At 37.5% G+C, this 12,969-nt stretch overlaps 1 protein-coding gene across 3 annotated transcripts in view; it reads left to right on the top strand.

Annotated features, from left to right (window-relative positions):
* Window positions 1-12,969, top strand: part of EEA1 (early endosome antigen 1) — a 74,574-nt gene that overhangs the window by 30,696 nt on the left and 30,909 nt on the right. For all 3 annotated transcript variants that reach the window (XM_050324154.1, XM_050324153.1, XM_050324155.1), the window contains 2 exons: window positions 4,245-4,361; window positions 8,588-8,926. In XM_050324154.1, the coding sequence (XP_050180111.1) occupies window positions 4,245-4,361; window positions 8,588-8,926 (456 nt within the window). The remainder of the gene's footprint in view (window positions 1-4,244; window positions 4,362-8,587; window positions 8,927-12,969) is intronic.

The raw sequence follows: 12,969 nt of genomic DNA, 5'->3' as shown, positions 1-12,969 counted from the left end.
GGGTTTGGTTAATGTTTGAGTTGATGTGCCTGCAAATGGATGCTAGTGTTAAAATACATTAAAAAAAGATTAACACAAGGTGGATGATAATTTCAGGATGCTTATAGGACGTATGTAATTCTTGAACTTAAACAAGATTTAAACATCTCAATGGATATTGTACACTGGTTTTCATTCTTTTTTCCTAGTTTTTCCTTTCAAAGGGAAGGCCTTTTTGCACCTGTTATATAATGGAGGAATATTTTGCGTGTAAGGGAAAAATCTGTTATGTGCACATATACCCCCACCCTCCAGTCCCCTGCATAATGGCCTCCAAGTGTTGCCTTTATCAGCTAGAGCAGAAAGTGAGTGAGTGCCAGGCCTCACCATGTCTGAAGATCAAGATGTCAGGCTGTCACCTCTTAATATTTCCAGGCAACAGCACCTTGGTTTGTCTCTCTGTTACTGCAGTCTAAAGTATAAAATAAAATCTGTTGTTCTCATAGTATTTTTTTAATGCATATTACATTTTCCATCTTTTCCTGGATTTGTGCTTTTTAAATTCATCACATATAGAAAGGGACATCACTATCTACTTGAGTTGCTGATTTCTTCAGAAGTACTTTGTGAAGGCTCACTCTGCTTTGTCTGAGTCAGTGGAAGAAGTTTTAAATCACTGATTGGAGATTTGAAAACATTGGCCCATTTTTTATGTTCTTGTATATGGAATTGATGATAACTCTGTATTTAAGGAAGCAAAGTAACTGTCTCTCCCATAGCAGACATTCAGTTTTCTTGGTTTGGGTTCCTTTGCTTTTCCACCAGTGAACACTTCCATACAAGATAGAGAAAAAGGGATGCAACGGTCAGATTTGGATCTGTAAGAGGGAACTTCACTCCTCAAACTGTCTCAAATCACTCCTGGCTAAAGCCTGTTCGATGTTTACCTTGATAGTGATGGAAATCTCTGACAGAGATAATGGCAAGAAATCCTAATAAACGCACAGTATCACAAAAAAGGCTTTTATCTAACCTATAATTTAGTCTATTTAGGAGTTGTTAAATCCATACCTTTCTTGCTAGGTGTTGTTACATCTCACTGATGGGTTGGTTGATATAGTTTTACTCATGGATGACTTGACCATGTTACAATCTTCACAGAAGACTATCAGCTGTGTTTGAGACTTTTTAATTTTGTCCCCTAGCCCTTCTGTTGTCCCCTACCAATGCAGCAATGCCAGCAAAACTTGTCAGTGCAAGCTGTGGTCCCTCATAAAATGGAGTCCTTGCAAAATTCTCCGGCTTACATGAGGGATTGCTTAGGGTTTCTCTAGGACTCCTAGGATTCTCTGTCCTGTTGAGATTTGGGGATATGAAGAATTTCTGACATACTTTGTTCTGGGGTTTCACATGCCCTAGATTTTAGAACTGAAGTTTTAACTTTCTGTTTCTTCATTTGCACTGTAGAGCTTTAGAGAAATATTACTGGGTATTATTCCAAACTCTTTCTGTCTCACTCCCCAGCAGGTATGTTTAGCTCTAGGAATTATACAGTGTGCACAGTATGTACAATACAGTATGTACAATATGTACAGTATTATACTAAACATGAATCTACCATTGTTTTCAAGTTAAAATTATGTATGCCAACTGCTTCATCAGATATGAAAAGGGAGTATCAAGTTGGCATTATGAATATAATGTACTATGCGGCCATGTAAGTTGCTGCATAACTGTAATTTGGTTTTAACTGTGTGATCCCACAACTATGCTGCAGAATTTAAGTTTCATTTCAGAATACCATCTTTTTAGTCCTTTTGTGGTTTTGGATATTTAGTTTTCATGTGAAGACAAAATGGCAGTGACGTGGGCATAACAAAAACCTTTCATCTTGAAAACATTTTCACAGAAGCATGAAATGCTCTTGTTCCCCCAAATTAGTTATGTTGAAGTTTTGACAGAAATAGCCATTTTAAAATGTAGTGATCAAGTGCAGCCTTTAACAGGAAAAAAGACAAGCAGGCTTTTTCTGTCTCCTTCTGGAAGTGTAACAGCAGATGGGGGAGAAGGTAACAGTGAAGGGAGGTAACATCAGACTGGCGACCTGTCACTAGTGGGGTTCCACAGGATTCCCTCTTGTGTCTAGTGCTCTTCAACATCTTCATAAATGACTTGGATGCCAGACTGGAAGGGATACTAAGCAGGTTTGGAGACAATACAAAACTGGGAGGAGCTGCTGACTCCTTCGAAGGCAGGGAGACCCTTCAGAGAGACAAATTGGAGGACTGGGCAATCACCAACCATGTGAAGTTTGACAAGGGAAAGAGCTGGATTCTGCACCTGGGATGGGGCAACCCCAGATGTATGTACAGACTGGGAAATGAGATGCTGGAAAGCAGTGCCATGGAAAGGGACCTGGGGGTCCTGGTTGATGGCAAGTTGAATCTGAGTTAGCAGTGCCCTGGCAGCCAGGAGGGCCAACTGTGTCCTGGGGGGCATCAGGCAAAGCATTGCCAGCCAGTCGAGGGAGGGGATTGTCCTGCTCTGCTCTGCACTGGTGTGGCCTCACCTTGGATATTGTGTGCAGTTTTGGGCACTGCAATGTAGGAAAGATATTAAGCTTTTAGAGAGCGTCCAAAGGAGATCAGTGAAGATGGTGAAGGGCCTTGGAGGGGAAGCCTTATGAGGAGCAGCTGAGGTCACTTGGTCTGTTCAACCTGGAGAAAAGGAGATTGAGGGGAGACCTCATAGCAGTCTACAGCTTCCTTGTGAGCAGAAGAGGAGGGGCAGGCACTGATCTCTTATTGTTGGTTTCTCCCCCTTCTCTAAACAAAGGCATTAGAAACACCTAAATATTTTAAAACAAATTTGAGGAAGTGTGTCTGCTAACAGCTTTTGTGGCTGCTTATTTCCATCTTTCATAATCCATTTTATTTTTTCTGCTCTCTAATGCAGACACTTAAATTTGAGGTAAATTTCTTTGGAAAGCGTTTTATTCTTGTCACAGATTTCTGTTGTATCAAGATAATTTCAGGAGGTTGTTAAACAGAAGCATTCCTGATTTTTTTGTTGGTTCAATTATCATACACATCAACAAGAAGATACCAGGAATGAATATTTATCTGGGATGTATTCCCCTGTTAAGAGTGGAATGTGGGATGGACTCACTGAATTGTGAATGAGAAATGAATCTTTATGCATATAAATTACAGTTATAGTTGGAAAGGCTGCAGTGGTGTCCTTTGTGAGCTTCTGCACATTTTCTGCATTACATTCTCTCAGTATGAAATATCCATACTCTGTTTTGTGATAACATCCTGGAATGTTTATCTGACAAAGACAGATCCTATGGTGTGTTTTAGCTAACATCTCTGTTACAAAACAACTTTGTAAATCGCAGCATTACAGAAAGTCAATTAATAACTATGTGTAGTCATATAATGTGTTCATATGTTCTCTTTGGTGTTCCTTTTTCTGTAAGGAGGTTGTAGATAGTATTTGTATTGTCTTCTGTTCTGCTTTAGTTCATTCTTGAATTCCGTATTTATACATTTGTGGAGAAATCTGTGGTTACAAGAACAATGGGAAGAAAAACTTATTTAAAAAGGTCACTATTATACAGTGTATTTGAAATGAGCGCACTAATACACAGCACGCTTTAGGGCAGCTATACCCTAAAGTGCCTTTCTTGTTTTCTTCCATTACTGTATTCAGATCCTGTGCAGTCATTGATATATTTTGTTTTGAACTAGGCCTGTTTAATGGGGTAGTATTGCTCCTCTGATTATGCTGACCTCCAGTGCTGATGTGTCCAAGAGTCACATACCAAGTTTGTATCAAATGCTAGGCTTGCTTCTAGTGCCTTTTGCAGTACATTGCCCTTATCGGGGTGGCCAAGATTTTGGCCCAGCAAGTGCAATGACTTGGAAAAGTTTCACTTGAGCTACAACAGTGATAATCATTAATAGATAATCTGTTACGATTTTCATCAGTTTTGAGCTCAACCTGGCATTTGCTATTGGACTGGATCAGATTTTTGTCTTCTGAAATGGTACATGATTCGAACAAATCTCAGCTGGGAAATTATGCGCAGTGGTCCTTCTGTAGCTGATGGTGCTCTGAGATTAGTTTATAGGTGACTCTTTTCTTAAGCTGTTTATTTGTATATAAAAAGCACTTTATTTTGCTACCACACATCTTGCTTTTGTTGGATTATTCATGCAAAGCTTTGTTTTAAATGTGGATTTTTCTGTTTGTCTGTTCAGGCTACCATTAATCAGTTAAGAGCTGAACTTGCCAAAGGACCTCAAGAGGTGGCTGTGTATGTTCAGGAGCTGCAAAAACTTCAAAGTTCAGTCAAAGAGCTAGAACAGAAAAACCAGGTGAGAATACTATTATTTCCTAAGCTTGTCAGCTCACATTAAAGTGGAAACACATCACACATTGCCTTGGGAAGCACTGAAGACTAACTTCACTTCTTGATGTTGCAGAAGTTGAGAATTCGTTTGCCATTTTGCCTAACGTGAGGGATACCGTAACGTGCAAGCAAACACTAAATTTTAATGACCTTCATATGCTACAACTGAAATCGTTATGGTTGTTACGACTGCAGATTTATAAAGTTTACACTTACATATCGTTAAGTTGTATTGCCATATCACACATTAAAAGAAAAAGGTAGTACCCTGTGAAATACTACATTTGCCTAAAAATCATAATTTGAAAGATATTTTGAGGTCTCTTCATTGGTTTTCCAGTTTCTTAGCTTTTAGGCTGTACTCATGCCATATTTTTCTGGCCATTTATCACAGTCATAAGTGGTAGAAAATGGAAATAAACTCCAGAAACTTCTTAGCTTATAAATATTTCTTGAGAGCTGTTATAAGAGCTCTTTGAGCTTGCTGCATTTTGTATTTGCATTTGTAAGTCATGTATTGTGGGGTAATAAAGGTAAGGCAGGGAAGGAGACAAGGCCAAAGATGTATGCAGCTTTTTGTTGCATGGATACGTAACATTGTGTATGAACTACACATTGCATACATGTATTTACCAGCAACCTTTTCAGTCTTGGAAAACAGGAAAGGACAGGGACCAAACAGAGCGTATTTAATGTAATCTAATGTTAAAGCAGTATTTGCGAAGAATATATGAAGGTGCGATTAAAATTTGGTAAATGAAACTGCCTTTAGTGGGATGACTCTGCTTGGCTCACTAAATCAGGGGTGGAGCTGAGATGAGAATTGTCATGCTATAATTTTCCACAGACCAGCAACAATGAATCAAGCTTTTGGCAGAATTATTGCTATACAGTATAGAACCCTTTCCTGAATATATTGCTATTTCATTAACAATGTGGAGCGAAACAGATTGATGCATAAGAGAACTACACTTTAGGAGAGAGTCCTCTGCTACATCAGGTTAATGACAAACACCACTTGAGGAATAGGAAGAGAAGTGGCAGTGAGCTAATTTTCCTCTTTTCTGATTCAGTGACTCAAAGCAGTTTACAGCTATCTCTTTATGCAGTTTTTTGAAAGATGGTATCCAGAAGAATGATATGCTAGCTAAGGAATCTTGGCCCTGGAGGAGTTGTACCTAGAATTGGAAAAGGTAATATTAGCTTCCAATAACAGAAATTGCTTCCACTTTGAACAGTTTGACATCCTTGAAGAAGCTGTCAGGGAGGAAGGAGGAACCATTAATTCAGGATAGAATATATTATATGTACAGTAGGTAGAATATAATATGTATTATATACATCCATTTATAATCCAGTTGCAATGCGGGAAGATATTTCTATGAGTTTTTCAAGCTCATGTACAACATCAAGCAAGCAAGCCTTTTCTTATATTTTCAGGAGCTATACTGAGAAGAACAGGTGACAAGTATATAAGAGCAGTTCTCTGAAACCAGGAACTACCTTTTCTTCATTTTTAAAGCACTGTAATTATGGAGCTTGGCTTGCCTTGCAGAGGCCAGTAAGGGCCTGTAGCCTGGAAGAGGCCTAACATGTAAAACCAGCATAATCCCTGAAGTATAAGACTTGCTGTAATTCTAAACCCATTCTAAACCATTGCATAGTTGCTTTTTTGTTTGGTGATTTTTGGTTTTGGTGTGTGTTTTTTTTTATTTTTAGGATGATTGTGATGCATAATTTATGGGGAAAAAATCACAGTTTACATAGTTTCTAACCTGTTGATGTAATTATTTTGAAATTTAGTCAGTGGTCACAGAGTTTGTTCTTTGATACCTGGCCACTCTCAGTACTAACATGTATTATGTGTAATTTTCTAAGGACCAGTTATAAAAGAAGGGATCAGTGTGGTGTTTTCCTTGTATCTTGTGAGCTTAGAAGGCTCAGGATTCTTTGTTGAGTGCTGTAATATACTGTCATTCCCTGTTTCTTTTCTGTGGAAATCAATTCTCAGGGAAGAGAGGTGACCAGTATGTGGTTCCCTTAGCTGTAATTTACCCAGGTGTGATGAAAAAGCTGTGGTGTGTTAGTGTTTCAGGAACTCTACTCACTACAAATGTTAATAATCCTGCCTGGTCATTTCTCTTTAATGAAAAAGGGAATTGCAGTTTTATTTTATATTCTGAGTGTTAAATATATTTTAAAAGCAGTGGAAGCCTTGCCACTGTCTTCAGTAGGGTGAAGATGGATGAAATCTATATATGATTTTTATGTGCTCTATTCCTGCATTTTTATGTACGGATATATAAAAATTGTTTACCTTGCAACAAGTTTTATTTTTCAAGAAAATTTCTAAATAAACTTCTTTAGGGCTAGAATTCAATAGCCAGACTTGAGCTAGAATTACTGCTAATTTGTATGCTCTGTAAAGTTTTTGGGTTTTTGGTGTTTGTTTGGTTTTTTGTTTTTTCTTTTATGGCCATAGGGCAGTAATTGTATTTCTTCTCACGTAGTTTGCTGGACTAATAGAGTTGTTTCTTGCAAGATGGCTTGTTTTCTGACTTTTTTTTTTATCTATTCTTTTATCATGATTGTAAAATAGAAATGTCTGTATATGGTTTATAATAATATCATTACAATTTCTTGAAATATGTAAAGAACAAAACTGTTCTACTTGAATATTTGGCACTTTTTTTTTCCAGGCAAAACAGAGTTTGTGCCTGTATACTGTGCAGAAGTGTGCTTTTAAGATGCCCAGCGTAGCTAGAATTGCAGCACTAACTGTCTTATCTTTGGAACAGTGTTATTCCACAGCTGGAGAACTGTTTGAAGTTTTGATACATAAGACTGACATCAGTGTTGGCATTTTTTCGGGCTAACATGCTAGAAGCGTTCTCTATTTTTCTGTATTTTAATTGAAGGAGAACTGGGGAATGTACTAGTCACTGAAACTACAGGAAGAACACCAGCCTTTAAAAAAAGTTGTGCATAATAATGCTCCAGAGATGGATAATAGTAAGATGCTACAATAAATGGAATCATCTGGTACATTCCAAGAAGATGGAATGAATTATCTGTGTTGGATGACCAGGGCCACTCTGCAACTGTATTTCTTTGCTTCAGAAAATACTGATGGAAAATCAAAATGGTTCTCATGGATTCTTTGTCTTACTTAAAGATTTCTGAAATTCTAGTTAGTGCTTCATCTGAGCATGGGGGAAACCCCAAACTTTCTGGAATTATGTATTGTCCGTTAAGATATTTAATTTCTGCCTGGATGTTACTTTTATTAGTTTCCGAAATTTGATTAAAAACATTATGTAATAGGTGAAAATTATCTGTAAATATTTTCCCCCAATATTCACTTGGTGTTTAAATTTGATTCTATGACCTTAGACCCTACAATATTTGCTGTTAATGTGGTATTAAAATCTGACACTCAGCAATGTTCATGTCTTTCCATAAGGGAATCCCAGTTTTTAGTGTTTTCAAACTCAAAGCAATGATCCTCTTTGAGCTGATTTGTATGCAAGGAAATTAGATGATACAAATTAAAATGCAAAAACAATCTTCTAAAAAGAAGGTTAAATCATGAGTGTTTCATTCTGTGGTTTATCAGCATCACAGATTTTATTAGTTTTCACAGGTTCCCTTCCATAATTTAGATAGCAGATCATACTGTTAATATAGTGATGGGGTAAAATTAGGACACTTCTAAAAATGACCAGCGTGATGACTGCACAGGATTAGACAGGAATTGAACCAGAAAAGTTGCCTAGGGAATTTTGTGCAGGACAGTGATACTTGAAAACTTCTTCAGTATACTAAATAACACAAATTACTATTTCAACTTTTACCCAAGCAAACCCAGTTGTAATAACCTTAATTTGAACATTCACAGAAAACACATGAGTCTTCACAATACAGAAATAGTTTGAGTGGTGTTGTCAGTTGGAGGAAGTGAATTTACGTGAGAGTATGAAAAACAGTCTTTCCAGTTGAAACTGTGTGCTGTGTGGGCTCCAGAAATAACTTGTGTAATACAAGATAGAGGTCAATATTTTATTTAATAATGTTTTTGAGCAAGTTCTTCACTGTTCAGCATCAACACTTAAAAAGAAATTTGAATAATACATTGAATAGCTGCAAGCAGAATTGTACTTGAATTGCTGTGTAACTCTCTTCTCTTCATAGAATCTGACTGAGAAGCTGCTGAAGAAAGAACAGGACTACACCCAGCTAGAAGAAAAACACAATGAAGTATCTGTGAGTAAGAAGAATGTGCAGGCAAGTTTTCACCAGAAGGACCTGGACTGCCAACAGCTTCAGGCAAAGCTGTCTGCATCTGAAGCCTCGGTACAGAGATTACAGACAGAGCTAGGTGAGAAGGGGGAAGCAAGCCAAAAACTTAAAGAAGAGTTGTCCGAAGTAGAGACAAAGTATCAGCATCTCAAGGCGGAATGTAAACAGCTCCAGCAGCAGAGGGAGGAAAAAGAGCAGCATGGCCTGCAACTCCAAAGTGAGCTCAGTCAGGTAATGTTCCCTAAACCTCCTAGACCATCCTATTTGAATGATTCCTTAAACCATCCCATCAGGGTTTTTTAAACTACATGCGTATTTCTTAAGCACACACATTTGCATTTCCTTATTTTAAGGAGAGCAATTAACCAGTACTTGTATTTGAATAAATATAAAGCGAGCTGGTACATTAATAAATATAAAATATTCTTTCTAACACTGCAGAAAATGATATACAATTACCTCTTCCGTTTAGAGAAGTAAAGAAAAGAACAGGCAAAAAGAAGAGGCTGTGATAAGAGTCCAGAAATTCTTTGGTATTTGTTTGATATTGTGTCTGAATCTTTTTAGGAGTTCGAGATTCTTGTCAGGGGCAAATGAGGATAGTTGTAGTGCCTGTGTCACAATCGAATTCGTCAAGATCCACAGTTATAATCACCTTTCAGCATTTTTTTGTCTGGGAAGGCTAATGTCATTTCTGTCTGTCTGTAGTATAATTCCCCAGAAAGGGAAATATCTTACTAATTCTGTTCTATCTGGAACTCTTCTTAAAACTATATGATTTTGGTTTTAAAGATTTTAGGGGTGAATGAGCATAAACTTTGTAGCTTATTCCTCATGTTTTGATATGACTTTTTTTTTTTGTACATTAATAAAAAAAGGCTCTTCTGAGACAGGGTTTTTTGTTCACTCTTCTTGTCTTAGAGTGTTAAATGAACTCTTCTTTCATACCACAGCTTTTCCCCTCTTCTTTTTCAGTTGATGCATTCCCTGAAATAAATGAAGTATTGTCAAATGAGAGAGCAGGCAATCCAGGATATTGAGTTTGCATGACAAATGTGATAACAGACAAATTCTAAGAAGGCAGCAAGGTTAATTATTCTGATTGAGAAGGGTAGCTGAAGCAATAATGAATTAAGGTTATGAGAAAATTAAATTCAGGTACAGTAACAGTTTCACTTCTAGTAGTAATTTACTACTCTATAGGAAGTTTGAGAAGAGTGAGTCTTTGTTTTACTAGACTGTTTTATTAGAACTGAACAGTGCTTGATTTGCTTTAAGACTGAGTAGTGACTATAGTAGGGAGTGCTAAGTGTGAAAAGCTGGGATAAAGTGAAGTCTTGAGACTGCTTCCTTAGTGTGTCTCCACAAACCACTTCTCTTTATGTTGCTGATAGCTGTGAGAGAACTCAGAGCATACATTCCACAACCAGAACCTATTGTTCTGCTGGGTCCAATGACTTACAGAAGCAACACTTTGATATATCATTTGACATAGAGAAATTTGGGCCAATTGAACTCAGTTTAATCTAGTTTATCTTTTTTGGGGACTGATGTGTTAAACTGGAGAAATCCTGTCCAGTCCTGAGATGTAAAAAGTAATATCTTTTTTTTTTAGTATGACATACTTCATTTTAATCTCCCTAAAGCTTATTTATTTTAAAGAGAGTGTTTCTTAATTTTCAGCCCTTTGTCAAGTTGAAATATATTAAGTTGCAAGCTCTGTATGTATAGTTTATCTTGGAAGAACTGTGACTTAGCAAAACTTTATGTATGTATGACATCCCCAGAATGACTATTCTTCTCCCATCAGGCTTCTGTCAGGGCGAGGGGAGATAATTATATTAGTTATCTGTTAGGAATGTGGACTTGGTAAAACTGGCTCAGTCTGCCTAGGCAACATGTATGAAACTTAAGAAAAATAGCCAAGACTTTGAGCTTCAATCTGGCTTCAGCCTGAGAGGGCGTTTTCAGGAAGGATTTTTGGGATGGCAAAATCAAGGAGGAGGAAATTGAGTAAACCATTGCTGAATGAATTCCTATGAAAGGACATGGAGGCATGACACATTCTCTGGTGATACTATTGGGAAGGAAGACAGTCTTAAGCAAGAACAGGCTGCTGGACCTTAGGATATGTTTTAGAATTGTATAGTAAAAGAATAGTGGAGGACAAAAAGCCCTTTGTACATGGCATAAAACAAAAGCCAAGCAGAAACATCTCTTCCTCTCTCTTCCTCCAAAGAGGAGTTCAATTACTATTGTAATGAAAAGACTAAATTTCTCATTTTTATTCACTTAGTACTTCAGTGGAATTATCTTTTTACGCATGTAGTCCAGTAGTTTACATTGACACAGTGAATTCTGCTTATGAAGGTATATATATAGAGTTGTTTAGTCAAACCACATTTTCAAAGAATCCTTGTCATCTTTTCAAAATTTATTTGCACAGGTGCATGTCTGGTTAAGTTTGTATATTTTAGAATCTGGGTGACAGGGAGGAAGTGATCTTCACAATGGAAGGAAACTTCAGTGATAGTGTTGGTTCCAGCACAATAATAGGAAGAGGGTAACACAACAAAGTATGGACTCCTTCAGTCTTGAAGAAATGTTAATTTTTAATAAATACTGTTGTTGCTGAGAAAATTTGAATCTACTTGATTGTATCTTTTAAAGTCTAAGTATTTTGTTCATGATTTTTTTTTTGCATTCTGTAGCATACGTTAATCCTCAATTTTACGATTTTGTTTACTTAAACTCCATCTTAAAGTTCTTGAAAAATACTTAACGATGCCTGTAATAAAAGTAACTTTTGTAAAATATTGTTTACTGATTTCCCCCTTTCCAAATATTTTCTCCTGGTATTAACATAGCCATGAATAGTTACAGTAGTTATCTTGTTTCACCCTTTGTTCAATAGATTTTTTTTTTTTACCTCCAGCTCTTGTTTGTATTTGTAGTGAGGAGAAAGTATTTATAATTTAGTGATTCTTGCAAAAAAAGACAAATGTTCTTGATTACTGGAGGAGAGATTATGGTCCCTTTTCTTACCTTGTCCTTCTTCTTCTCCTACATCTTTCTTTACTGTGCAGTCACAGTTAGCAATCAGCATCTTGCCCACGAGCCAAACAGCTTTTCACTCACAGTTTTTGTGGTTGTGGGCAGCTAAATAATTTAGCTAATTTTCTAAGAGAGTAAGTTATGGACACATTTATTTACCTATCTCCATACCCTTTAACTTTTGCAGTGTTTGATAACTTGAGCCAAATTTTGACAGATGACCTAAAGGACTTCAGTGTTAGGTCCTTCAGTGTTAAGTTCTTGTGGAAACAGGCAGCGGGAGAGAGACTTACATTCATGCCTCACCCCCCTTAATGTGGGTGGCAGATACAATGATACCACAACCACTGTTCCTTTTTCTGCTCTCCTGGGCAGTCAGCTGGTCAGAAAGTGGTTGCTTGCAGTGATCAGTAAAATTGGGCTGCCTTTTGCTTAGATATTAGTAGGGATTTGAGGAAAGCATGAGTAAGGTGCAGGGATATTGAAGGGAGGACCTGGAGAAGGTAACTGGTTTGAGGGGCTTGGACCTAAATTCATAGGGGAAGCAAGCTTCATTCATACTGATGCTTGTGGAAAATTCTTGCTGTGCCTGATCCATTCTCTGGTTTTGCATTGAGTTAAAAGGTCATTTGTGTGTCCATGAATGCGTTTGTGTAGAAATAGGCAGGAGGTAACTGAGGACCTATAGTGGCAGTTTCAAGTAGAATAAGCTGATTTTATGAAGAGAGCTTTTTAGAACAGCTGAACTGTAAAAGGCCACCCTTGCACTTTGAAGATGGTGCAATACTGCTTTCTGATGACTGAAAAAATCACAAGGCAGGCTTATGTGCAGCTGGAAGAGCACATCCCTCTACTTAACTCTTTGCTGCTGGAAGTTACTGGACTATAAGCCACCAGTTACTGTGTAGCCTACAATGAGGTTTTGTGTATCTCTGCTCTGCAGAGAATGAATGCCATTGATGTAGCCAAGTCAAGCTAAAAATCACACTCTTACTATTCTAGCAGAACAGTATATTGTGGGAGGCAGTAGAGCAGGTAAAGGCAAGGTGCTTCAGCCAGTGGATCTACAAGAAGAAGTGTGTGAGCTGGATAAGCTGAGATGGCTCTAAACATCACTATTTTACATGACAGTCCTTATGCCTTTGAAGGATGGCCCTCTTTGTGTTTCTGTTAAATCTCTGTAACTCCTTTTGAAGGGCTTCTGTAGATAAATAAGGATG

Source organism: Myiozetetes cayanensis, unplaced genomic scaffold (assembly GCF_022539395.1).
Source record: "Myiozetetes cayanensis isolate MyiCay16 unplaced genomic scaffold, myiCay2020 scf3, whole genome shotgun sequence".
Lineage (NCBI taxonomy): Eukaryota > Metazoa > Chordata > Aves > Passeriformes > Tyrannidae > Myiozetetes > Myiozetetes cayanensis.
The sequence above is the reverse complement of the archived record's forward strand: the minus strand, read 5'-3'. Positions and strand labels throughout refer to the sequence as shown.